This window comes from Syngnathus leptorhynchus, chromosome 13 (genome assembly GCF_054491065.1).
Source record: "Syngnathus leptorhynchus isolate UIUO chromosome 13, UIUO_Slep, whole genome shotgun sequence".
Classification (NCBI taxonomy): domain Eukaryota; kingdom Metazoa; phylum Chordata; class Actinopteri; order Syngnathiformes; family Syngnathidae; genus Syngnathus; species Syngnathus leptorhynchus.
Genome location: NC_141207.1, coordinates 4774739 through 4802368, shown reverse-complemented (window position 1 = coordinate 4802368; position 27630 = coordinate 4774739). Strand labels below are relative to the sequence as shown.

The 27630-nt window shown below is 41.5% G+C and overlaps 2 protein-coding genes across 3 annotated transcripts in view; one reads left to right on the top strand and one right to left on the bottom strand.

Annotated features, from left to right (window-relative positions):
* The window catches only part of LOC147047031 (uncharacterized), a 129271-nt gene that overhangs the window by 69400 nt on the left and 32241 nt on the right, over window positions 1-27630 (bottom strand). The window lies entirely within an intron of this gene.
* Window positions 33-27497, top strand: arhgef18b (rho/rac guanine nucleotide exchange factor (GEF) 18b). Its single transcript, XM_085927419.1, has 32 exons — window positions 33-138; window positions 3049-3230; window positions 3336-3844; window positions 4034-4187; window positions 4338-4464; window positions 4573-4627; window positions 5262-5306; window positions 5840-5914; window positions 6325-6433; window positions 6714-6888; window positions 11717-11784; window positions 12062-12107; window positions 12306-12501; window positions 12685-12791; window positions 13154-13282; window positions 13587-13837; window positions 13917-14042; window positions 14124-14241; window positions 14349-14603; window positions 14681-14757; window positions 14922-15100; window positions 15442-15515; window positions 15589-15774; window positions 15891-16037; window positions 16336-16451; window positions 16812-16880; window positions 17023-17070; window positions 17612-17893; window positions 17970-18119; window positions 22572-22923; window positions 23985-24134; window positions 24514-27497. The coding sequence occupies exons 1-32, from the start codon at window positions 63-65 to the stop codon at window positions 24828-24830; spliced, it is 4950 nt and encodes a 1649-aa protein (XP_085783545.1). The 5' UTR covers window positions 33-62; the 3' UTR covers window positions 24831-27497.

Below are 27630 nucleotides of genomic sequence, written 5' to 3'. Positions count from 1 at the left end.
CCACAGCAGCAGTCGCAGCAGCGTGCCACACTTCCCGCTGACCTCCACAGCGCATCGCTCACATGGCAGACACTCCGCTCAACAACTCCTGGCCATCCTTCTCCAAGCTATGGATGAAGCGCTTGTCCTTCAAGAGAGGTATGTGTCCCAATTGTGTGCCCTTTTCTTGACTATTTTGCTTTTGTGGACTTGTGAGGCTATGTTGAGGGAAGTACAATTAATTGGCATCAATTAAGCATGCAAACACACTTCCTTCAAAAAAAAAAAAAAAAAAAAGTCAAATGCTCATGTCATTGCCACTATATGTTACCATCACAGCAATATGGCGGCTTAGAAAGAAACAGGAAATGTGAGGTGTGCTTTGAAGCACAAGGTAAACCATCACAGCTGTTTTGAAAACCTCGCTGTTACTTTTATCTTGCATCTTCCACTTACACCCACAACAGGGTTGAAAATGTCAGCCACTTTGACATTAACCATGATAGCATAATCTATATCGAACTCAAGGCCCGGGGGCCTAATCTGGCCCGCCATATCAATTTATGTGGTCGCAAAAAGAAATCTTTTTTTTTTTTTTTTTTTTACCAAATACCAAACTTGCAAAACTCTTTCTAAAACTTTCAGATCTTGAAAGTATTTTTCTATTGTCAACATAAATGTAAAGATATTAAAAAGTAGTTTCTACTGCCCCTTGATTTCAAAACGAATTATTCATCAATTTGTTGTTTATATGTAGTATATTAGGTGATCATACATTTCTATGGGTAAAATGGGTCCTGTGACAATAATGAGTCCGCATTATTGTGATGGATGTCAAATTTGAAGGCATAATAATGTAAAATATAATCAACTACACCTACGTTGCTTGACTGTGAGCGTGCACGCAGACTTGCATGTGGCTTGTTCAAAATATGTCTGATCACAATGTTCAAGATTCTATTGCTATCCCCAAAAAACAACAACACACGCTTAAACACAATGGTTTCTACCGACAGTATTTTCTATACATCTTCTTGTGTTCACAATGGGCTCCATTCCCTGACGATGCGTATTCGCAAATGTGTCCTTCTGTGATTCATTAAGATATTTGTTCTTGAATTGAAAGAAAACTCATTGGTGCAGGTAACCATCAAGTGATCACGTTTTAATCATATGATGACCATCAAGTTCCTCTTGTGATTGTCATGCTGCTTCGCACACCAATGAACATTCTGCCTGTCATTCCTCTTTTGTTCTTTTGCTTTCACCACCGTATAACGTCAATTGATTAATTGTCGATTTTGATTTATTCTTGGTTTATTTTTTGCTCTTATTTGTTGCTACCTTAAACATGAACATGAAAGCCTCAGTCTCCTACTTATAACAACATAGTTTGAGCAAACCTGCTTAAGTGTATACTAAAGATAAAATAGATAAACTTGTAAAAGTTAAATAGCAGAATCCACCATTCAATGTGTTGTCTCAGGAGACTTTGTAAAAGTGATTTATTATTGATGACATTGAATTCAGCAGCAGATCACTTCCAGTGCGGTGGAGACACCACCGACAATAACAAGCCCACACGCGCGATCGCACACACACACACACACACACACACACACACACACACACACACACACACACACACACACACACACACACACACACACACACACACACACAGATAGATCGTGGTGTGATGTGTTATCCATTACGCATGGGCAACCATAAAAGGCCTTTTGCAAGCTTCCATGTTTATAAATGCTTATGATTTAGTCTTATAGAAATTAGAGTCAATGTACAGTACACTGTCAATGTGTCTGCTACTGTGTTTACATGGCGCCGTCTTTCTGGCTGCCATTTCTGGTTTGTTGTGAAGTAAATATTGCTGCCTAGGCCTGTCTGCATTAGATTTTAGATAATGACGTTTGCTCTGATTAAGTTACTGTACATTAATAGCACACGGGGACAAAGAAAGACAGTACGGATGATAAAGTCAATATTAATGTACACAAAGTGCAGTGCAAAGTGAATTTCTGCGGCAGTTGTAAATCAATTAGTTTGCTTGTGTTTTCTGTGATTATCATTTTTTTCCGTACGTTACTGCACTTTAAAAATATATATATAAAATAAATCCAAATATCTTAAATGAAAACAAAATATTTGTTCTTTCCAGGCAGTTCATGCGAATAGAACTGTAACTACATGGTAAAGTTATCTATGAGAAAGAAGTTGGAATTTTACAAGAATAAATTGGAATATGATGAGAAAAATTTGCATTTACAAGTGAAAGGAAAAAAAAGAGTATTTATTTTTGTATGAATAAAATCGGAATGAAAGAAAAACAGAATACATTTTTGATAATAATTTAAAAAGTAAACTATTTTGAGAAAAAATACAAAATACAAAACTAAATTAAATTAAAAAATATAGATTTTCATGTGAAAAAAGATCCATTTATATCCATATGAGCATATAATACTGTAAAAGTAAATGTACAATATTAAATGATGAACATTTTCTTACCTTAAAATTATGAAAAAAAAAAAACAGCAACACTGGTAATAGAAGCAGAACTCACTACAATCTGACACCAAATACAAACTCCAACCACATTAGCTAAATAGCCTCTCAACTTCAACATGTCCCCGGTGTGTCATTTACTGTATTTGACCTGAGCATCTTTCAGTTTTTTCCACATTATCAAGTCTTATATGACCTTTTGAGGAGAAAATAAACAGGCCGGTCAGCTACATTCAAGTAGATAAAAGAGTGGAGAAGTGCGGAGCCAGACCGGCTTAGTCTTAGTCTTGGCTTCACGGGAAACGCTCTTATGAAATAAGACTTACGTAAGCTGTCAGTACTGTGGCGTTCCCCTCTGCTGACGGTGTGGCTGAAATCGCCACGGTAACCGAGACATGACACCCGTACGGCGTTTTCAGGCTCAAAAAAATAAAAAGAAATAAAAGTTGGCCACATTTTATCCATCCACAAATATATGAGCTCTATCAAAACAATATACATTTATGAATGGTCACTTTGTATGATTGCCTTTCCATTCTTTTTCAGCCTCTGAGTGCAAGCCATTCAGTGAGCCAATCGGACAAACAAGTGGACATACTGCAAAACAAGCGAGTGGACATTCAAGCGGACAACAGCATGTTCAGCTACCGAGGGCAACATCTTCACCCTCTCCATCGCCGCCCTCCATCACAGAAGATGTCTTTTTTGGGGGCACCAATGACGATCAGGTATTTCATATTTAATACTGAGGGTGTGGACAAAAATCTCAATTTCGAAATTAATTGACAAACACAAAACAAGGATACTATATATGATAGTCTTTCTTTTTGCAGGATGCATCCTCTGTAGTGAGCGACTCTGAGGTGAAAGGTGTGGAGGTGAGCAGCAACGCAGATGACTTTCAAGGCTTCGGCTCTTCCTTTTGGGACTCGGACTACTTCAGAGACCTGGAGGGGAATTTTGACGGGCCTGTGAAAGCCATCAGTCCAGACCGGAACTCCCTGACCACAGCGCCCCATCTGACTGAGCTAGCCTCATCCGAGGAAGCGCCCGGCAGCCTCGTGGTCACCAAGCTGAGCCCCAAAGTCTTCCCAAGCTGTGTGATTGACAGCCACGACTCCTCGGAACCAGGAGTCGCTCTTAGCCTGACTATTGATCTGGACGGACTGTTGGGATCGATGGAAACAACGCCCACTGAAACAGGATCGCGTAACCAGGGAAACACGGTGCATTTAAATGGAGATGTTGAGGTTGACAGTTTTCCTAATTTAGTGAGATCCATGTCGACCTCACGAAGACACAGCTGGGGTGTCCCCGTTGCACCCATCAACCTGGGAAGGAGGTATGGATTATCACTTATGATCTATACTTTATCAATCAAATATGAGTTAGAGTGAGTGTGTAAATAAATACTTTGTTAGATTGAGTTTTTATTTATCTATATTTATTCATTTATTTGCTAATTTATTTATTATCTATACTTTGTTAATCAAATATATGAGTTAGAGTGAGTGCGTCAATACTTTGTCAGATTGAGTCTAGACACGATGGCCATGGACAGCGATGGAGATGAAGATGAAGCAGAGCACAATGAGGTCTTCCAGTCCAACCAGCAGAAGACTGAAAACTGTTCACTGGATGAGACAGACGGTCTCAAGGAGAGGCTCTCCTGTCTCATTACCAAGGTACAGAGTCTGAATCTGAGTGACTGTGTTTCTTGGTAAAAGCTTTTTCAAGAGACACCTTACACTTGTATTTATCTCTCATGGTAACCACTATGAAAGATAAATGCGCAACTCAGATCTATTGCCGTTTATATTTGCAAACATTTTTAGACTGATGGTGTTCCCGGAAAGCAAGTGTATTCCCGTGCGGACATCCTCGCCACGGACGAATGTTCTTGTGCGGCGCACATCTCTCGAATTGTACAGACCTCCAAAGAGGCTGCGAGAGCAGCAGGAGGTAGGTTTGCAAAGTGAGGTCCAACCAATGTAGCAACCATAACATAAGCCATCATTTTCCTATCAATTATGCCGTATAATAAACTTTCATCACATGCCTCTCGTGTAGCCGAGGAGTTTGACCCTGAGGAACACCTCCACTCCAATGAGGGGCAGAGCCATATGTAAGTCGACACCGGCGTCACTGAAGTGTGCTTAAACCCTCTCGAGTGAGGTCAGAGAGCTTTACAGTTCATGACTACATGACTCTATCTGCTCGGGCTTAATGAAGCTTGAAAAGACGACTCTTCTGGTTTTCTGCTCCGATCCCGCGGGAGTAACTGATACTGTACACTGTCAGGAAAAGACCAACATTGTCTCCCATGGTTCAGTCAACCTGCACGTCATCTATCTAGCTATTTCCCATATAGCGCTTATCCTCAACTATCCCAAAAGACGTACTCACACACACACACACCGAGTCCAAATGCCCCATTAACTCAAGTCACCACTGATCTTGGAGTTGCAATCCTAAAGGTAGACAATGTCCCCTGCATGTGCGACTTATGTTCTCATACAGACGGCTCCTCCCATAGAACACATCAGCGAGGGGCTTTCCCCATTCCCTGCTGACATCTCTGCTCCATGTCATGTGCTTGCAACCTCCTCCTCCCACTACTGTCCTCTCTCCCACCATCCCCTTAGATGGTGTGTGTATGTGTGTGTGTGTCTTATGTGAACGTGTGTGGCAGTTGCTTTCCTTTCCTTTACTTTGCTTTGCTTTGCTCCAACTCAGCCCCAATGTCTTGTTTGTCTTAGGCTGATGGTACAGAAAGTTCTGCAGGAGCTAAAGTTGTACCACGGGTAAGTAAACAGGCCGCTGCTCAAAACGAGGAGCAAGGAAGCAGTGTGTGAGCAGTTCTCGGGCACTTTTTGTGTGTGCATGTCATCAGGTTGCCTGTCACACTACAGATATGCCATGTTTGCTCATATAGTGGCTAAGGACATATTTTTTTTAAATAGAAGGCATCTATTGCTTTGTCTCAGAAATCTGCAATCTGTGAAAGAACATTGTTTTGTTTTTTCCTTAAGAGAAAAATGCAACCTGTGACTAAGAGCCACTATTTGAGGAAATGTTTCATTTGATGAAATGATGTTACTCAATAATCTCCATCACATTCATACCTGCAATCTCTTTTGTATTCTGTTTTGCTCATTGGACATTGTGAATCTGCTGACCACCGTATGTCTAGATGAAATCAAAATTCTTCTTGTGAAATTTTATACATTCTTGAACATCAAAAAATGCTCACGGTATTCCGCATGTTTTTTTGTTTGCCATCCCTACTGACGTGTTCACCAATAGGCTCCTCATGATAAAATATTATGTTCCGCAGAGCCAAGCGGAGAAACAACAAAGCCAATGCCAAGGATTCGGAAAATGTAACGTGGTACGAGTTCCTCTCTAATGAGTAAGTTCCTTTCATAATGCTGCTTTATTACAGTTTGAGGCAAACATGGAGCTGGATGTAATTGTTTGTGTGCTTCTTATTTTCCACAGTTCTAATCTTCATTGTAGAAGTAGTAGTTGAACTTTTATTATGAGTACACAAAGCCCATTTTATCTAAAAAAAATTAATTTCAAAAACACGCACAGCAGTGACCTCTGCTGCATCTTATTGCAACAACAGTGGGAGAAATAATTTACATGATTTTAATTAACCTACAGTAACCATTAAAAAGTGGAGCCAAAGTGAACACATTCGTGTGATTAAATAATCATATCCTCCACTACATATCAACCCAATAAATATTATAATCAGCAAATGGCATACGATGTGAGTTGATGTTTGTGAGGTGACAGTTCTTCTTCGTCCATCAGGAATGAGGAAGAGGATGACCGAAGTGAAAAGGTAGAAAGAGGGACCAAGGTAAAGAGGACGCTCAGCTCGTTGAGGAACAGGATGACCGGCTCCTTCAATAAAGATAAGGTATGGCATATTTAATGATACAAAAGTTTAATAGTTTTTCAAAATTAACTTCATAAAGATGATGTTTTATGATTATAATCCCATTACTCACTAAGTAATGAATTACCTTTCCTGGATCATGGGCTCAATGTGGAATTGACAAATGTCCCCCCCCAAAAATGGACATTTTTAAAAGCCTGCTATTGCATTGTTTTCTCAAGAACAGCAATGTTCCTGGATCAATTGTTCAACCAAAGGTTTTCCCAATGAAACTAACCAAAGCACCCTTGTGTCCCTGCAGGGTAAGAACCGAGAGAAAGAGCAGCAAAGGGGTAAGGAGAAGGGCAGGGAGGCCAAGGAGAACGAGTTCAGTCACAACAACGGGCATCTTTTAGCACCGGGCACTTTTTCCAGCTGTGCCAGCTGCTCTCTGTGCGGCAAGACTCTGCAGAAGAATCACAGCTTGCAGTGCATGAGTGAGTACATGGCGGGTGCACGCACACCCTTCAAGTGCAGGTGCAGGTGCTCCGCTCACATGCAAAAACGTATGGCTTGCACACTTGCTCACCAAAACAAATCGCCTGAAGCAACCTGCACAAGCATGACTAGAACAAAAGAAAATATCAGGGTTGACTTTCCTCTGAAATTGAAGTGGAGGTTGTGTCATATTTTTGGGCACTGATCTCGGAGCAGATGATTACAGATAATTCATCTGCCGTCATCCTCACTAAGGCTTTGCTTAATGTTCTGGAAAGCAACCACTGTTGCTGTTTCGTGTCTTTCCTCCCATATTTGAGAAGTGTTTCCAAGAACATCATCTGCGCCGCTGCATCTGTATTTTGTTCCACTGCTTTGCATTACGCAAGGCTTGATTCTGTTTGGGCGGGTCATCTCATCCATCAGCACTGAATTCTGACAGTTGTTTACCTAAAACCTACAGTGCAGATTTTGTACTTTCTGCTTCTACATAGTTTGGTTCTTTATATTTTACAGCATTGTGTGAGCTCATGTTGGCCTGTGTTGTGTGTAAGCAGCCGCAACAAGCAGAAGGCCTGCGAAGGGCATTTCAACACTATGTATTTCCTCGTCGCTGATAAGAGCGGCAATGAATAACGAAAGAAGTGTGCAACTCACGTTGCGATGAGAGCTGTGGAATTATGATCTAAGTATGTTTTGCTTCATTGTTACTAGCAACCGAGATCCACATCATCGGTTAGATTCTCTTTCCCGGTAACTTCAGGTTTCTGTTTGTTACTTGGTAGAGTTCATAGGGTTGTTGAGGCAAATTAGTTCATCCTAGCCACGCCCACCAAACCTGTTTGAACAATCTTAACTTGGGAGTCAATCAAAGCTGAGTTTTTCTCTTTAATCTCGATATACTGTGCTGCAATTAATGACGTCTGTTTTAAAAGTCAACAAAAGCTCATTCTGTCCTATGTCTTAATTAGGGGAATGATACCAACATTTGTATATAATGCTGTCTGGAAGCACGAGGGGTGTAATGTACGTTTTAATAGTCTGCTTATTCAACAAACTGTCATATAATGTAGGGCACAGCGCCAGATACTTATGAGTCAAGCTTCCTCTGTTTGACACAAACCAGCAACATTCTTATAATATATAGATTGCATCTTCTTTGATGGTGGCTTCTTTGTTAGATAGGTCTGGGCCATCTGGCCTTGAAGTCAAATCTCTAATATTGTTCACACTTGCCCTGGGAAATTATGTGTGCTGTAGGAAATTATGCAATTTAACTTGATTGGTCCAATTTTTTAAATCTATTTTTCACAAAATGTACAGTATTTTTGGTCATCTATCTATGCCAATGACGTATAATGACATTTAGAACAATTAAGTGCTCATCCACGAGATGGCGGAAGGCACAAGTTATTTATGATCTATTTTTACTGTGGTTAAACATTACTTTCATGCTAGAATTTCACCTGTAAGCCCAAAATGTTTGGAAGTACTGCGCACTTCATGGAAGTTTTCTAAAGGCCCTTAAGGTATTAAAAAGATCAAGAACCATACTCCTTAACTTTATACAGTATGTAAACAACAAAACAGAAAAGCACAAGTCTGCAAGTCTGAAGATGCAATGAGAGTTCAAATGTGCACACGTCAATTTGACCTAAATTAGTCCATATGATTGATTAATTGCCCATTAAATATGATTGCAAATTATGAATGGATTTGCTTTTGGTGTGCTTGGTAGAAAACAAGCAAGTGTAGTGTCCCTTTAATTGGAGCCAAATGGCCGTGCGGGGATTGAGCCTGTGGAATGCGCCGTTTGTATGCCACAGATTGTTCCCACTGGAGAGAGCCGCTAACTAAAGTGGAACAAAACAAAAACAAAACAAAAAAAACAACTCAGTTGCTGCCCTCCACGTCAAAGATGACCGATCCGCTGTAGTTGTTTTCGGCGTAAATATCCGAGCCGAACCGCAGTCTCACTGCTAATAACGGTAAGAAGCGGCTCCTATAGCGGGATCAGGTGGATCATTCCCGTTGTTTCTTTCAGTGGACTTTTGCAGGCACTTGAGTTTTTAGCTTCTTAAGCCTTGTGCTAACTTCAGGTGATAATTATTTCCTTTATGTTCTCATTGTGTTTGTATTAACTGGATGAACCAAAGTTGATTTACTTATTGATTGGAAATCACAGTTAGTCGTTTGTCGCCTACTATGGCTAGCTAACGATAGCCTCTTGTTGCTAGCAAGTTAGCATGCACTAAAAACGCTTCAAAATGTAAATCAAATGTAGTTCACGTCAAATAGCACTCAGCTTCTATATTCCGATAACGGCAGTAATGGTGGTGCTTTTTCAAAATCAAGCCTAAACGTCATATAGGTACAACTTTGTGTGTGTGGTTTTGAGCAGATGGCTCAACAGGTGACTTAACGTTTGCTCATAGTTTCTTAGTGTATTAAAGCTACTTGAGAGCGTTTTGCTCTGGCCGAGTGCTCTTTATTGACTTTACGGGACTTTAGGTATCAAAAAAGTCGAACAAATTTTTTATGTGATCTGTTAAAGTAGGACTAAAATGTGGAGGGATTGTTATTTTGTTGTTTAATATATGTTTCTGTAGCACGCTATATAAATAAATGAATGATGCTTTATAATGTGCAGTGGAAGAGCGTTTGATTGGTCTGTTACTTACGTTAATGGTATGAACAGATGAATAAAGTTACTTGCGCTAAATATATAATAATTTCACTATTATAATTGGGTAAAATGGAGAATCCCTCCCCCTGTTCTTTTTATTACTTTATTTTTGAAATCACTGAGATGGAGGATAAAAGCAACATTGATTTCCTCATTCCCATTCATTTTTAACTTGTCTCTAATTTTTCTTGGTCCATGCTGTGCCAATGTAACTGATTGACTCGGACAGGTATGATTAGAAATGTAGTCATTTGTGATTATTGGACCATCTAATCCCTGACGTGCTGAACATGTTTCCTGGTGTGTCAAAATTGTTCTCATTCCTCAGCCAGAGCAGGTTGCTGCCCTTATGCTCCTCCAGTGCCCCACTGGAATGAAATAGGAGGGGGACATTTTTTGGTTGTCTCACGGAGTGGGTCACATGGTTCTGATTGTGCTTGGCAGGTCCATCAGAGCAGAACACAACCTTCGACAGCCATCATACCTTGTTTTGCACAGCACCTCTTTTTTTGCTTTCATCGGTGGGCGCTTCACCTTGGAGCATGTTTTCTTGCGGGATCACTTTTTGTTCTTAGTCAGCTCTGTTTCCTGTGTGGGGCATCTCTGAGCATGCAATTGCCAGACTTTTGAGGTGGTTAGAGTGCTGATAAGAGCTGTGATATCAGCAAACAGAAAAACACTCCGTCCTTGTTTATCTTTGGCTAATCTTTTACCTCTACCAAACTGAATTCTTGTCATTGCAATTTGCGTACCATCGGCTCTGTTTCCTGAAAGGATTTAGCTTGCGTTTGGGCTCTTCACTGACGACGCTGAATGAATGACTTGATAGTTTGTGAAGATCTGCTTGCCCGTCAAGGTCTTATCTTTTTATTTATTTATTTATTTTTTTAAACACTGGCCGAGTGGCCTTTGCTTTTATTGACTGACTGGTTTTATTAGTGTGTTTGAGCTTTGAGTAAGACTGCTATGGTGGACTGAACAACGACTTGTTTTTATTTTTAATTTTTTTACTGCTGTTGGATTACTATTGAAATTCTCCATTACAGGTAAAAAGAAAATCTTCTCTGAAGTCTGAGCCAAAGCAGTGCGGTCTAAATTGTCATGCTCATCATCATCGCTGATTTACTTTTATGGCCTGTCTTGCAGTATGCCGGACCAATTTAGAATAAGAAGAAAAAAAAAAAAAAGGTCATGACTCTGCTTCTGAGCTTTATTCAGAAGCCAGTTACTGTTGACTTTTCATTTAGCATGGTCCCAAACTGTTCATAAGTTACCAGAGAAACAGGATTTCAGTAGCAATTTGGGGAAATAAAAATAGAAGGTTTTGGTGTGGTTTAAAGCTAAAATTGTAAATGAAAACAGTCCAATATGTGCTGCTGTCACAGCATGCTTGCTTTTAATATAATCCAAGTTTAGTTTTGTTTTCATTGTGGCACACAGAAGGGAGCCACATTGTTCAGAAGCCTTTCTCGTAGTGGAAGTTGCTAGTATTACTCTTGTGTTTGACAGGAATGCTTCCTTTGACACGCCAATGCGAGCACATTTAAACAATGTGATGATTCTGCTTCAGGCTTCTCTTCTCTACTGTATCTATGTGTAAGCAGGTTGGACAGTGTTTATTTCCATCTTTACTGCCCGCCAGTGGGGCCATGTGTGTTTGTGTTTTAAGCTTTTTTTGTTTGACTTGTGCACCACTTCCCGTCAGCAATATACGATATGTTCAACTTAATTTTTTAGTATTTGGGAATTTGTATGCGCGCCTCGGCCATGTCACCCGTCTTTACTTTGCCGGAGTCACAGGTTGCATGGCAATGATTTTATTTGTTGTTGCTGAGTAGTAAGGTGACTTTGTCTTGCTGTACCTTTTTTGTTTTTTTTCCCCACATCCTACTGAACATTACTTTTACTGGAATGTGCATTTCAATTTAAAACAAAAGATGCACTCATCTCAGTTGGATTTTTAACGGAATACATGATTAGAAATTGAGTGAAAACATTTATGGTTTATGTGAAGTTTGAGCCTTCCAATTCAATATCGTAAATAGGGAATAAATAACATCGTTGCTTCATTCAACTGAGGATAAAACAGTACTGTCATCTGCATATGAACTCATATTGACAATTGGATACTGTTTTTTCAGATTGTGCTGTGAATGTTCACAGGAGCTGCAAGTCTCTGCTCACTGAGTGCACCAGCATCAAGAACAAGGTAAACACTCCACTGGAACATGGAGTTGAGTGAAGTTGCCCCAAGCATCCCCTCCATTTAGTTAAAACACTGCTCAAAATGACCAAGCAAAATTGTGATGCACAGAAGAGAATTTAAAAAAGTACAAAGATAATGACGGTCACACTCAGAATCTTTAACATGTGCTTTCTCCTAAATAATTAGCAGACAGCCAAAGTAATCTGTTTATTACCTGATAAGTGTTTGATGAAATGGACTTAAAATAAATCACACATTCTGTCTTTTTATTCCCAAACAGAGAGATTCTTTATCAAGAACAGGCCCATCTGGATCGCCTTATCTTGGTAGGCATGATTCAGTTCAGTTTCAAGGCTCAGTGTGGGACGGCCATCTGCCTTAACCTGATGGGTTGAGGAGGAGGAACATCACAAAACATCCCCTAAGAATCTGAAAACAAAATCTTGCCAGAGTCTCAGATGGGCTAAACCTACTATCTTGTCATTTCTTCCACTTCTCTCACCATTGTCCCGCTTGTTCCTCAGCAGTAAAAGAGCGCCAGAGAGAGCAGGAACAGTCATCACAGACCCTCAATGGCCATGCGACTTTTCTCAGCTCCCCTGGCATGACCATCATTCCTCGGGGACCAAATAACCAACTGATTGTAACACACAACATCGCCTCTTCTGGAACTCCTGCTTTCAACCCCGGCCCCAGCCTACGCCACCACAGCAGCTCGGGGTCAGTACCTCAGTCTAGCATCACTTTTTTATTTTTATTTTGTCTTGTACATATTTTCTGAAAGGCCTTTAAGTGAAGGAGACCAGAGATTGTATGAATGGGGCTAAAGAGACAAAATTAGAGTATAAATTGTAGCACACAATAATATAATATATAAACTATATGTATTGTTTTTAACCCTAGATCTCTCCTCGGGGAGATGGATGAAACGGACGCTCTTCGCCTGAAGCGCTGCAATGATGACGCAATCTCACTCGTTGCATCTCCTGCGGAGGCTCTCATAGTAGAAGGTAAGGTGACTCAATTGGTCATTTTGTTTCATTTGTGTTAGTTTGTTGCACGTCCAACTTATTCCAAGCTGAGTATAGTAAATATTGTTTTTGTCAATTAAAAAAAAAAAAAAAAATTAAGAGATGTGTTTAATGAAGTCCAACATGACCTTTACAATTAGAAAGCTGTACTTTTGGAAAGAGCATCCTCCTGAGAGTCATTCAATAATCTAGTTTATCGTATTTGAGTGTTTTATTTCTTTCTGTTTAGGCTAATTAATAATCTTGCAAATGCTTGCCAGATGGCAGTATACTTGAGGTGACGTCCACTTGTAAGCAGTATGAAATTTGTTATATGGTTTGCTCCTTTTTTGTTTTTTCAGATGCTCGCTATACTGATCTGGAGTGTGATGCTCAAGATCTGGAAGCAGAGTCTTGGAGTTTGGCGGTTGACCAACAGTTTGTTAAGAAACACTCTAAAGAGGCCGTGAAGAGGCAAGGTGTCATATATGGTTAGTTAGTACATTTGTATGGATGCTCTTTGTTTAACGTTGCCTTTTAAACCAAACAAAACATATTACTATTAGATCATTCCAATAACAATGTAGGCATCTGGATATACTCACAACTTGAAAGTCAATTTAGATGAGAACTAGTTTTTGCAAATAAATATTTCTCATTGTCATGTTTGTCCCCGTGAATTGGGCCTGGATGTAAACCATACGGAATGTCAATCGGCACACGTCAAAACAAAATCTGATAACATTTAAAAACAAACAAAAAAAACTTTGAGTGATTGCAATCTATGTTCAACAGAACTGATGCAGACGGAAATGCACCACGTACGGACACTGAAGATAATGCTCCATGTTTACATCCGAGAGTTGAAGGATAACCTCCAGATGGATTCCAGCAGACTTGAATGCCTCTTCCCACGGGTGGAAACCCTCCTCGAGCTCCACACGCATTTCTTGTCCTGTCTCAGAGAACGCAGGCGAGAAAGCCTTGTTTCGCCCACCGAGTGCAACTACACAGTGGACAGAATAGCAGACATACTCATTGCCCAGGTAAGGAAAAGGTAAACACAAACAACCAAGTCAGCAATTTTTTCTTTTGTACTTTGGTCATGTATTTTGTATCGTGTAGTTTTCAGGGGAGTTAGGTGAGAAGATGAAGGACAGTTACGGTGATTTCTGCAGTCACCACACTGAAGCTGTCAACTACTACAAAGAACAAATGCAAACAAACAAAAGATTCCACAGCATCATACGGGTGAGACGAGCAAGCATACCTGTCATCTTTTTACTAATTCGTCTTTGTTGCGTTTTGTACTATTGTCTTTTGTGCTTTCAGAAAATCAACAACCTGTCCATTGTGCGGAGGCAGGGAGTGCCTGAATGTATTCTGTTGGTGACACAGCGCATTACCAAGTACCCGGCACTAGTCGAGCGCATTCTGCACAGCACTCAAGGTCCTGCCGTGTTCATTTCGTACCTACTAAATCTCCCATATGCTTATTGAGGAAAAACTCCATGTTCATTGAAATTCTTTTGAATCTTTTTTTTTTTTCCCTCTCAGAGGGGACTGAAGAACACACAGAGCTGAACCGTGCACTAAGCTTAATTAAAGACACTATTGTCCAAGTGGACGCTTTGGTTAATCTGCACGAGAAGACATGTCGCCTTCGTGACATCCACAGCAAAATGGAGCCAAAGGCACTGGGCAAAATCAAAGATGGCCGAGTGTTTCGCCGCGAAGACTTGGCGCAGGGTCGAAGACGTCTTCTACACGAGGGTACTGTCAACTGGAAAGCTGCCTCTGGCAGACTCAAAGGTAAGGACTGTGCTGAGAAAAAAACTAAAACTACATTTTGAAGAAGTAACCTTTCTGTTGTTATTTGGTCCTCACAGATATTCTTGCAGTTCTCCTTTCTGATGTGCTACTGCTACTACAAGAAAAGGATCAGCGATATGTATTTGCAGCAGTGGTGAGTCATTTTACTCGATTTAATTCAATTAAGATGTATGTTCACTCGGCACACTGTGCAACACCTGAGGTTGTCTTAATTTCCCTCACAGATTGAGGTCAAAGACCACTGTTAGATGTTGCCTGATTTCATTCTTCTTTCTTATCTTATTTTCTTTCCTGTAGGACAACAAGCCATCAGTCATCTCCCTTCAGAAGTTAATAGTTAGGGAGGTGGCTCATGCTGAGAGAGCCATGTTTCTGATCTGCGCTTCCTCCAATGAGCCGGAAATGTATGAGATCCACACCACCTCTAAGGAAGAAAGAAACACTTGGATGACACAAATACGGCAAGCTGTCGAAAGGTAGCTGCCATGCAATACACTGTAGATCAGGGGTGTCAAACAGTTTTTTGTTTTTTTTTTGCCGGCCGCATCATAGTCATAGCTTCTTTTGGATGGCCATTATGACTGTCAACCCAAATAAATGTATAAGCACCTCATATTATATACAGTAAAAGTTACAAAACAAACTGACAAATAACTCGTTTTCAAATCAGGTGAGTAAAAACTGGTCAAATAGTTAAAAAAATAAATAAATTAAAAGTGAAGACAATTTGCAATTCTAGTAATGACACACAAATTTGATGTACAATTTGTCTTTGTGGGCCAACGACAATTAATGGCTTCTGTCCTGTTGTTCTTAGCTGTCCTCATACAGAGGAGAGGCTCTTCAGTGAAGAGGAGGAAGCTCGAGCTTCTAGGTTGAACGAATTTCAAGGTACTGACGTCTGCACTTGCATTTTTACAGTTCGGCGTTGATGAAATTACTTACTGGATTTTTCCCACTTTAGAACGTCTGAGCCTGAAGGATGCCGTGATTGTCCAGGCGCTCTCTGAGAAGCTCCAAATTTTTGCAGACATGGCAGAATCTGTTGCAGGTCTGGAGGAGACAGCTTCCCGCCCCAAGCTTCTTTTACGAGGCGATGCCTCGGATCTGCAGCAGGGGGAGACCTTGCTCAAAGGAGCCATCACTGAGGGTAGGACTGAAGTCTTCATAGCATTGAGTCAACAAAATACACACTTCCATTCCTTGAGTGTGGGGTTGTTGTTGTTGTAGCATGAGAATTATAACTTGCTTTCTTTAACAATTTAGTGGAAAACCTCCAGAATTTGCTCCAGTCTGGAGTGAGGGGTGACAATCTGTCATCACAGCAAGATGAAGGGAGCAGCTCTGGACTCCTGCCCAGGAGAGCAGGCACCTTTGGGGGCTATGACAGCAACCCCACCATCCTCACTAAGAGTGAGTCTGGTATACTTCATGTCTTGAGGGAACCTCCTATCTAATGCCTTGTGTTTTTTTTGTGCGATGCATAACTTGTGAATTATTAATAAAATGGTTTTGTCTTTCTTTTGCTGTTTGAAGTTATTCATGGCAAATTTAAACAAGCATGATATTCACAATCGTAGTATGACACGTCTCCATTTGTTGTCCTTGTGCGCATTTTGTGGTTGTTAATGTAACTGTTTTCCGGTCTGTTTGGTCTCACTGTTATTTTTGTGTCATTGTTTGTGTCTGTGGCTGGGTGTTCCTTTGCCAGATGGCAATTTGAAGAAGAACTTTACTGGCGAGTCCAGAAACAGAGACCGAAGCCAGCGGGCCAGCTCTGACCCTCAGCTCAAAGATCTTTGTGGCAGCCAAACTCTGGAGCAGACGGTAGGTCTGACGCACAAAAACTCACATGTGCTCTCACTTGAAACACAACAAAAATCACACAGCGTGAAAACCTTGGGATGATTTATTTGCTTCATGTACAAACAAACAGGCCTTGAGATTTTCTTGTATTGATAGTTACTGTCGCAGACATACAAGCCGTCATCAGACAAACATTTAAATGGTAGACATCATATAAACAATGAGTGTTCAGATAAATAAATGCACTACTTGAGGATGACCAGTTGTATAAAAAAGTTGTCACTGTCTGCCAAATAGTAATTTCTTGGTTATTTTCAATAGATTATTTCAAGGTGTTATCACAAAAGAAAAAAAAAAAACGTTTTATCTGGTGTTGCCCAGGTTGATGAGACCTGCTACACACCGGCGAGATGGAACCGGATCTGGTCCAATTCTTTCCCTGAGGCAGAGGTTTGTGCCTCTTCTTTAATCCATTACTTGCTTTTGTATAACATTGCAGGATCGGGTGTATTCCTGTAAATGAGCCTGTGGATGTTGTTATTCTGATTGTACGTGTCGTATTTATAACACCCTTCTCTTTTTCCCATTCCAGTTCTTTGACAAAGTATTAATGCTTTCCCAAAGGCTCTACAGTCTGCAGGTAACGTGATGCCTTGCCTTGGTTGCTCATAATGTTTTGTTTATATTTGCACATCAGCTTTACAGAGTCAAATGTCGACTAATGAACACGTGAAGAATCAAATGAAATCCGATACTCGCACACCAATATTAATCCATGCGTCATTTTGTAATCGTACTTTGCAGTGTGTAGAACTGCACCGCAGCATATGAGAAACACTTCTCGGTAATGTTTTTCCGTTCTACACATCTAGAAAACAATAACCACAATATTTAACCCCTTGTTAAACTAATAACTGCTTTGATACTGTGGCGTCATTAAAAAAGTATATATGAATAAATTATTTTTTTTAAAAAAAGAATACAAATATATAAATAAGAATAAAAATAAATGAATAAAAAAAAAAATATATATGTAAAAACTTCGACCCAAGACTTGTATTGGATCCCTTTAGAGTGCAGGTGAATTTAATGTTCATAACATTTCAGGCTCCAAATGGTTGTCGCATTTTGAACGTTATTATGGGAACAAAGTATCAATTTTCTTGTGTCTGCACGGCCAGGCCATCATAGCTCAGCAGGACAGCCACATTGAGCTGCAACGTGTCTCGCTAACGGAGCGCGCCTCACTGCCTGGGCGCCACCGCGGGAACGTGCTACTGGAGCAGGAGAAGCAACGTACGCTGGCCCTGCAGCGAGAAGAGCTCGCCAGCTTCCACAAACTGCAGTCTCAACATCGCCAGGAACAGCAGCGCTGGGAGAAGGAGCGAGGGAAGCACCGCCAGCTAGTGGAGGCCACAGAGGCCAGGCTGCGGCAAAGGGAGGAGGAATGCAGGCGGCTGGAGGTACAGTGGTCGGACCTACCTGACAGTTGTGATGTTTGTGTGACTTGGACCTTAACCATCGAAAAATTGGAGACAGGAGCGGCTGGCAGAAGAGAGGGTAGAGTTGGAGAGGCAAAGGGAGACGTACCAACAAGATCTGGAGAGGCTCAGAGAGTCCACTCGGGCAGTTGAGAAAGAGAAGGAACGCCTGGAACACCAGAAGAAGATCAAAAGGAAAACCATTGAGGTGCGAACACGCAACAGAAAAACTGCGACCCCTGCTGTTCATATTTACAAACGTTTTGATGTGGCTACAGTACTGAGGTGTATTGTGGTCTTGGGCAAACGACTAAAGTAACTTCAGATAAATATTTTTCACAAATTCTGACAAGTATGAGCTCAAGGGCATATTTTAATCCATACATGATACACCACAATTTTTAAAGTAATATCATCAAATGGACTATGGCTCCATTTCAACTACCATAATTTCCGAACTAAAAGCTGCAATTATTTCCCCACGCTTTGAACCCTGCGGCTATAAATGTGATGCGGTGAGTTTATGGATTTTTACAAACAAGCCTCATGCCGCCAATATACTTACCAAAGGTTTTGTCACATCTGACCAAAGAAATTGCCCAACATGTCAGAGTGGAGCAATGAAAAACTCTCTTAGGTTGGCCTTAAACAACTATTGAAACAAAGAGTCCAAAATAATGTTGATGGTAATAATCATGCAGTTAAAACTTAGGCAATCTCAAATAATTGTAAATTATTAACCAATTATATATGCAGACTTGGAAAAATGTACGTCTTGAAGAAAAAAAATCCTGCGAGTCGAAAGAATTGTTGTTTCCAACCCTGCAGCAAATGTGCACATTTCTAACTACTTCAGCCCAAGACAGTAATCTACCTACTTCGCGCAGGTCTCTTTCCATGTCTTTTTCTTTTTCTACTCTATTCTCTGCCTCTATTTCCACACTGCCATCCTCTTTCCTTTCTTACACAACAATGTGAGACTTTGTTAGTTTCATGGAAAGCTTTGGCTGCATTTCATGCCTGGTGCCAACAGCTGTGGAAAGAAGCTCGAGTCAAGTGACTTAAGTTTCTGTACTACACGATCACTCTTTTCATCCTATTAGTGATGGAGGGTTGTACTTAAAGAACGTCTTTCCAAGCATGGCATGCGATCGTGAGAAGGAGCGCGTGGATAGTTGTCCTGGATGGACCTGTGATGAGTCAGCAACCTTGTAATTACAAGCCATGACTTTTGACTGAAACAGCCAGTCGTGTGTTTTGCTTGTTTGTGAGATTCTACTGCAAGATGAGACCTGGAGCCAGAGATACATGGCACTTGGCGCCCACTGACATCATCCCCGCACTATTTGTTGTCATTCCGCCTGTGTTGTGTGTTTTGTACACACGCACATCGCGGTTTGTACTGTATCTAGCTGGCTGCGCCGTGGGACTTTCTTGGTTGCTTCAATGGGAAAATTAGAAGTGGTTTGTCTCCCCCTCACTCCCGACACACCCTGGTTTCATCAAAAACACATTCAAGAGCCTTTTCATGGGCTGCGACCCTGCCTTGTGTTCCAGGCTCCAGGCCAGCTTGATATCAGCAGCCATTTAATGGCAACCACCAAACATTAGGAGTCATCAGCAAAGCGTAGCGCTATCATTAGACCTCATAAAGACACGCCTCTGCGTGTGTTTGTATAGCTCTGAAGTCGAGCATATGTAAGGGTGAGAGAGGACGTAGCGAGTCGCAGCATGTGAAGACTTCAGAGGAACTTGTTTCATGTGTTATCTCATCTGATCAGGGTAGGCCCTTTTGATTAGGACGGCCTTGGATACAGACAAGTTTTCCGTTGGCTCATACCCAACCAGCATGTGTAGATTGTGCAATGCCTGAAAATGTTTCATGGCAGCTCATATAACAGAACAGTAGAAATATTTTAGAACCTAAGGGTACATTTACATAACAACAACAAATGGCCTTGTGAAAGTATTTGCTTGCCTTTAAAAAAAAATCTAATACAGTAGTATCAAAATGATCACCGTTCACGCCTTCAAAAATCTCTCGAGACATGTTATATGTGATCATAGGCTTCGGTGGATCATGTGACTCTCGGGGGCATGAATGTAACCTAGTAAATATCTGCTTTGCTGCTGGAGAAATTCTATGACCGCTTGTGCTCATAAACAACAATAGCCCAAGGTCACATGTTAAACAATGACCTATACTTTTGCATTTTACACTTTGGAATGATCAATTCAACCTCGGTCAACTCTCGTCTCCAGGCTGGTGTATGATGTTACTTGAGTGTGTATCCTGTAGGCTGAAAAAGCCCCATGAGTAATATCACCACCTCCACCTACCTACATACCTGACTGCTTTCCTCAACAATCAGCCGCGAGCAAATTCTGAACAAAGGGCAAGGTCTTTGCACAGACACAATAGGACAGAATATTTGGATTCAATTGATTTCAACTGTTTGTGAGCATCATACATGCTTGAATGCTAGTAGGATTCCGTTTTGCGCCCATATTTACACGGTTATACTCAGCCACGGCTCGCCCGGCTCATGGCAACTTATTCTCAGGTGATCATGTTACCTCTGATCACCTAGTGCAGGTCAGCCACCTTCACCCTCCTCAAGAGAATCCATTGTGGAGTGTTAGCCGAGGCCGCTCGTCGGGCTCCGCGTGATTTGGGAGTATCCGAGCGGTTTTCAGGATGAGAGGAACCCGGCTGCATAATTAGCTAGCGCAAGCCTGTCATTAGCAGAACCCTCTGGAAGAGCGCCAGTGCTAATTGTTTGTGCGCTGTCAGTCAGGGCTGTTTATGTTTCCCCTTGCTTCCGAGCAGTTTCCTGCTCTGGAAACCTGCCGCCTCTGCTGCTCCGTGCCAGTCACCTTGTAGAGGGAACAATGGAAGGTCTATGTGTTAAGACGAGCCAGTGTTCATTGGGGGAAGACTGATGGAGGCAAAGAAGAAGGAAGGAGCAGTCTGGAACAAGGGACTTTTGCCGACTTTTCCCACTGAAGGGCCTCTCTGTGCCTCAGGGCTTCCCATCATGCTCAGCTGTTTGAGCTGGGCTCCAGACACAGTCACAGTCTATTGGATTTGCCCTCATCGCCCTGTAAAAGACTCTTGGAGTGTTCCCTATCTCCACAGGATGTATTCTCCATCATTGTTCATACTGTGCCCTTTGCGTCACATTTAAAATGCTGAGGTTGACATTAACGGCGGTCGGTGTCAGTCTGATATATTCGGGTGCCCACATTTGCTCTGTAAAATGGCCCGTTTAAAACACTTTGACATTTATTTGGCCTTTAGCCACTGGCAGTGACTATTTTTTTCATAGTGACTATTATTTAGTAACCATTGTTGGGGAATGTGTACTTGACTGTACAAAAACTGACTGGAATCAGTATAAAAGAAAGAAATTGAAAAGCAAAGGACACAAATCACAACAAAGAAACGGAATTTTCCATATGGAGGTCATCAATTTAGGTGCAATAAAAGTTTGTCTGTGGTTCAGCCAAACATTTAATATTGCAAAGATGCAATGGATATTCTAAACTAACAGGGAATCTTTTGATGTCACCGTGCAAAACACCATCAAATGACTCAAGCTCTGCGGAAAACTCAATAAAACAATGTGCCAGTTACTACGTATTAATATCAAAATAATTTTATCCGGCTCTGCAAAAGTTGTCAAATCACTTTTCACAAAGAAAATTTTAATTTCTATTACCATTTCGAGTCTATCAAATAAAAATTGTGCAATTTTTATGGACCTGACTCTAGTTACATACAAAGTGTTACTTCAAAAACTGCCTGTACAGTTCTGAGGTTTTTGGTTTCTGAGGTTTGGCGTTAGTTTCATCTCTGCCCTTCCTTTAGAGTTTTCATGTTCTCCCTTTTGCTTCTGTGGATTTTCATTGGATTCTCTGGCTTCCTCTTACCATCCCAAAACAGTCAGCTGAGATCTATGCTTGCTCACCTGTGACCCTAATGAGAAAATAAAACAATGGGTATTTCCTACGGGAGTAAAAAAAAAAGTCATTTGGACTGCAAAGTCATGAGAGCTTCTACTATAATAACACAGATAGTAAATATAGTGGAGCTCTGGAAGGAGGTTGTTTTCTCTTTTGCCGGAGGTCAATGTAGATTAGACGATAAAGTTGTCATGTGCAGATCACCTTTCACTCTCTCTTGTAGTTCAATGTACAATGGACTGTTTGTCCCGGCAGATATTTACATGTTCCCCCTGCGTGTCGAAACGGCCTCTTTAGGCGGACACGCCTCTATGTACACAGAGACCATTAAGGGTATTGTGTTCTCTCATTTTGGACCGATTGTCCGTTTGTGCGTGTCGTCTTTGAGCGTCTTAAGATCACATCAAAAGCTCGAGCGGCAAACTTAGCCGAGCGTGCGCTGAGCAGAAAGAGCAGCATGTGTTTCTGATTCTCTCGGCGGCCCATAAATGCGCCTTCTGCTTTCCAGATTGCGTTTCTCTAATGGCACCGAGCCACGCAGACGCTTTACAATACACGTGTGTCATGTCTGCTCTCAAGCGCCTCTAACAGAACTTAACCACAGATGGAGAGAAAGCATATGGATTGTTTTTTCCCCATTTGACTGTTGAGTAATTTTATTTTATTTTTTTAAATGCTCTCATTTCCCTTCCAGGTGGCGCCCATGTCCGGCAGTTTAAATGGGGAGCTCCTCTTATCCTCTGGCCTCAGCAGCTCTCCCGGCCTCTCAGACAAACCCCTGCCTCCGAAGTCCCTGGTGCGTGGCAGCATGTCGGTGGCGCCGGCCGACTACTCGGAACGGCCCGAGGTGACGTTACGACGAGACGCCAGCTCCTCCACCCTGCCGCTGAAGACGGAGGTGCCGCTGCATCTCTTCAGCACCACCAACCAGCAGCACAAACTAGTGGGGGTGCAACAGCAGATCCCCACCAAGCTGGCTGCCCTCAGTAGCGGCAAAGGCAAAGGAGTGAAAGGTGGAAAAGCCTCGCAGCGCACTGACAGCACTGGTAAGCAGCCAAGCGCCATTTTGATGCTATCAGCACGTGGCAAGGTGAGCCACAGGACATCTCCTGATAAGGAATTTGCCGCGGGAACCTGCTTATGTCAGCTAGGCTCTCTGGAAGGACGTTAACATTCTCACAGGCTTTTTCCCAGAAGGTCGGTGAAATATGAGGTTTATTTTGGGACACGCTCGTCTTCTCGTAATAAAAGTGTTCGAAGCAACTTAAGTACGCACACATCTAAAAGGACCCGACTCATGAGAAAAAAAAAAAAAAAAAAAAAAAAGCAACCCAATCTATCCATACAAAATGAAATTTCTCCTTCATACTGTTTGTGATCGCCAGCCACAGCATTAGGAACACCTGCAAGGTTTTTGTAAAGGGACCCACTAAAGAATTAATCAAGCAATGTTTATTTTGCTCGTTTGCTAGTACATCACAGATTTTTGTTCCTGCGCCCGGTTTCGCAAGACGTGGCATCAGAAAAGTTACAATATTTGCTTTTGACTCCAAGTCTGCAGATAAGTGGAGACACTGTGCTCCACTGCAGCGTTACAACAAGTCCTGTCTGGGCGTAATGTTTGCTGTTATAGTAATTACACTAAAAGATGTGGAAAGGAGGGACAAAAACATCAAAAGCAAAAGAAAATGAAAAGCAATTTGGAGAATTATGTTGCAGACAGAGCCAAATTTGATTTAGAGACAAAATGTGCCAACATCTGCACATAGAGATGCTTTGTTGAGATCTTAAGTGTTTTTTGTTGTTGTTTTGTTCATAATCACTTGGCAAGCCATTTTTGATTGACGGCCCGTCATAGTTTTTATATATTTTAAATGAACTGTGTTGGTTACATAAAAAACAAACACATTTTTTCCTTTACTTGTAAGAGAGAGAACCAAACTGTGTCAGAGCTCATTATCAAATAAGTGGCTCGTTAGAATCACGTTAGTGCTCCGAATTGGGTCGGTCTTGTGGTTTATCGAATAATGAGAGAAGCTAAGCTGCTCCAATTTAGTGTTTGAATCCAATTTCACAATGAAACGACCATCTTAATCTTCTCCCTCAGCCTCAGTGGACATGAAGCAGATTCTCCCCCTCAAGCTGTCGGCGCGTGACGACAGCACCTTCAAAGCTAAGTGCTCGGTCATCCCCCACCAGCAAGCACCGCTGCCGCTGTCTGTGTCTCCTCTGCCTCCCTCCTTCCATCATCTTGGAGGTACACACACATACACAAACATAACCCAATGAAGTTCACACACACACATGCATCGACCCCACCCATCTTTGTTCTTCTCCCAGCCTCTCCCTGTGTAAACATCTTTCAGTATCAAATTCTACACAGTCCTGAATTACAGTTGATGTGATTACCGCCCAATTAAAAACAAAAACAAAAAAAAAACAGCATGAGGGAATGAATAACTTGAAATATTTTAGAGTCCACTATAATACAAAAATTGAGAAAAACAAGATGCTGTGCTCCTCATGTGGTATGGCCATTTTGCTGCTCCACGGCGCGCTCTAGTCCGATGATGGGAGTGGACAAAATTCTCTGAATATCAACTCTAATTGTTACCTTTGTCAAATCAAACCATTAGATCATCCTTTGGATGCTTTCGGAGCGGATTCTCAATCTTCCGTGATTAGCGGCAGCCACCCAGCAACTATCCAGAAGCCCCCCGTGCCGCCTGCCCAACCCTCTCTGCAGTCTGCCGTGCAGACTCCCGCCATCGCGCCCCACTCGCATTCCACCGCGTCGCTTCACTTCCTTGCCCAGGTGCAGCCGCAAGTTCTCGGCCCGAACCCCCACGTGCTTGTGCAGGGCCTCGGCCACAGCGTGCCGCTCCCTTCGCCGCCGCCGCCCTACAACATCAACACAGAAGACCTCAACAAGGAAGACGTCATCTTCTTCTAAACTCCGTTTTAAAACCGGTTGTCTACTTTTTACACCGATCCAAAGACGGCAGCCAGCGATTTGAAGACGAGACAGCTCGGTGCCGAAGCGTCGAAGAAGGGAGGCGCCAAGCAGGAAGTCCGAAGTGATGGAACGCCGTCTGGTTCATTTGCACAGTGTAAATATTCCATTCCTGACTCTTGAATGAGCCTTTCTTGCTCTTTTTTTTTTTTTTTTTGGAATGGTTTGTACAGATGGCAGATTCTTAGTCTGGATAATTTACTTACATCTGTCTTTAATTATGCTTTCATGGAATCTTTTATTTGCAGTCAGGTGCTACTTTCCAGCTCGGACAGGCCCAGGAATTAGCCGTTCAGCACATGTTAGATACCACACCTTGACTCACTTGGAATTAATTTCTTAAAATATGCATTCGTTCCCCTATTCACCCATTTTTTAAAAATGTTTTATTCTGTATAGAGAGCCCAACCCATCTGACTCGTGCGGCACACCCTAGCCTAATCACCTGTCAGTCAATTTCACCAGTAAAAGCCCCTTTTAAAACTATTCTGAAGACATCTGAACCGATATCAAATCATAATATATACCTTATTGCAAAGACAGTGATTGATATTTTGGGCCTGCCGCTTTAAGGAAAACGACTTTTCTGTACTGTACTGTAATTCCGTCATGCTGAGACTCGCAGGACAAAGCCTGAAGGTCATTACTGCGGACAAGCTTGAAGCTGTTTGAACACATTCCTCATTTCCCCCCACTTCTGCGCTTCCTCTTCTTTGACGCAGGGAAGGAATCACACGTTCATGTCTTGGCCCGCTGATCATTGTTCTGTCAGAATGGGGTCACATCTATATCATCTATTGGATATATGTTGGAACATGACACTTTGATTTCAAGCCCAAGGTACCAAACGTGTGCGTCTGCGTGACTCATTGCTGATGACGAGGCAGAAAGCTGATGTCAGTCTCCAATGTGACTGAAGAACCGTGGAGATGTTCATCCCACGGCAATCGCAAGTGTCTCTGAATCCCTTCACAGATACTATTTGTGTATATTTTGTCCATTTGTGTACATGCTCTTTGGTTCTCATTTTTATATGAGGTACAGACTTTATTTGATATTGCCTTAAGACGGTCGGAGGAACCACATTTGTTCACGTTTTAATAATGTAAAAAGTGATTTAATTTGTTTTGTGATCATGTAGCATTGAAGTTTAGGTGCACCTGTCCGATGTCCGCCATTCCCCCCCCTAGTCCTCACTGGTGATGTGTCGCCAAGAGGATCTATCAAAATCCACTTGTTTCACTCAACCAAAGAGATGTTCACACTGACTCTCACTCAAGTCGTTTTCTTAGTGTTCTCTAAAAACACAATTTTACATTTGCCAAAAAAACAAAAATCATCTGAAGCCAATCAGTGTGCGAGCGTTCTCTAAAACTGCCGATCAAGCAGTATTTTTTTTCGACATCCATCGAATGTTCTCATCATTGTTGATGGTTCGGCTAACAAATGTCTACTGGCAAGGACGACTGGCTTGGCAGTGACTTTTCAGTCTTGGCACGTAAAAAACATCCAGTGAAGCCCAAAATGTTTTAGAACCTGGCCATATTTTTTGTGAAAGTGACAGTTACGAAAGAGTGGAAGAAAGCAATGCGTTAGAAAAGAACAAATAAATTACAGATTTGGTCTCAACGGCATGAAAATGCTCCTAAAAAAAATACAACGTGTGACTACCAGGTTCTGCTCGCTAGTCAGCTGCTTGTCCCCCCATTGGTCGGGCAGATTAGTCATCATGGCGCTGTTCTAACATTTGAGGCTACATGTCTATAAATACAAGTAAACACATTATAGACTTACCGTGTCTTAGTCTGGATTTGCAATATTATATCCACAGTTGTTCCCGTGTGCCATCTGTCTTCTGTTGAATAAAATTAGTGGCCAACGAGCATACGTTGAAGTCAATACAGGAAACTGGTTTGTTGCCCTGAAGTAGACAAACAAACCAAAATGAAGTTTGAACAAAGCTTATACTGTGCTGCTTAATATATTTGACGGTACACTTTTGTACGAATTCCTTTTAAATGATCTCGACGACAGACTGTAAAGAATGAGTTTTATTCGATGATGCAATCAATGAAACCATACAGACATTTGAAGGCCATTGGTTAGTTTTTTTTTTTTTTTTTGGTACGAGAAGGCCACAGGTACTCACATGACATAAGATGACTTTTTCCATGAGGGCAGGGGGAAAAAAAAAAGCACTGAAGTTGTCTTGCAAGTCTTAAACGCTGACCTTTTAACTGTAAAGCCAATCAGTCGCATCACTGTACAGTTGCTCACCAACAAAACCACACTTTTGATTTTTTTTTTTCTTTTTCTTCCCAATTCTCATTTTGGGACTTTTCCTATGTGTGAATATTTCCTCTGCTAATTTTTACACTAGTCACTTTGAATAGTAGCATACTTGAAGGGGAAAACGAATGATTGTTATCAGGCTTATTTTTATTATGATTGTGAGTTTCTATTTACCAACAGCTGTCTGATGGCACTAGTAGTGCACAACAAAAGAGTTTTTGTATCATTGTTTTGTTTTATTCACTGCAAGAGGTTAGAATCATGAACACTGACTGCTGCCTTAGACAAGTTTTAGTATTAAAACAAAAAAAAGTGCTGGAACTCTTGTGTTGTGTTGTTGTGTTGGTCTTGTTTTCCCCCAACAATGTTAAGTCACTAGCAATGACTTGTTTTATTTTTTTTTATGATAATGTTTTGTATTGTCTGCTATGATTAGTGGCTTTCCTCT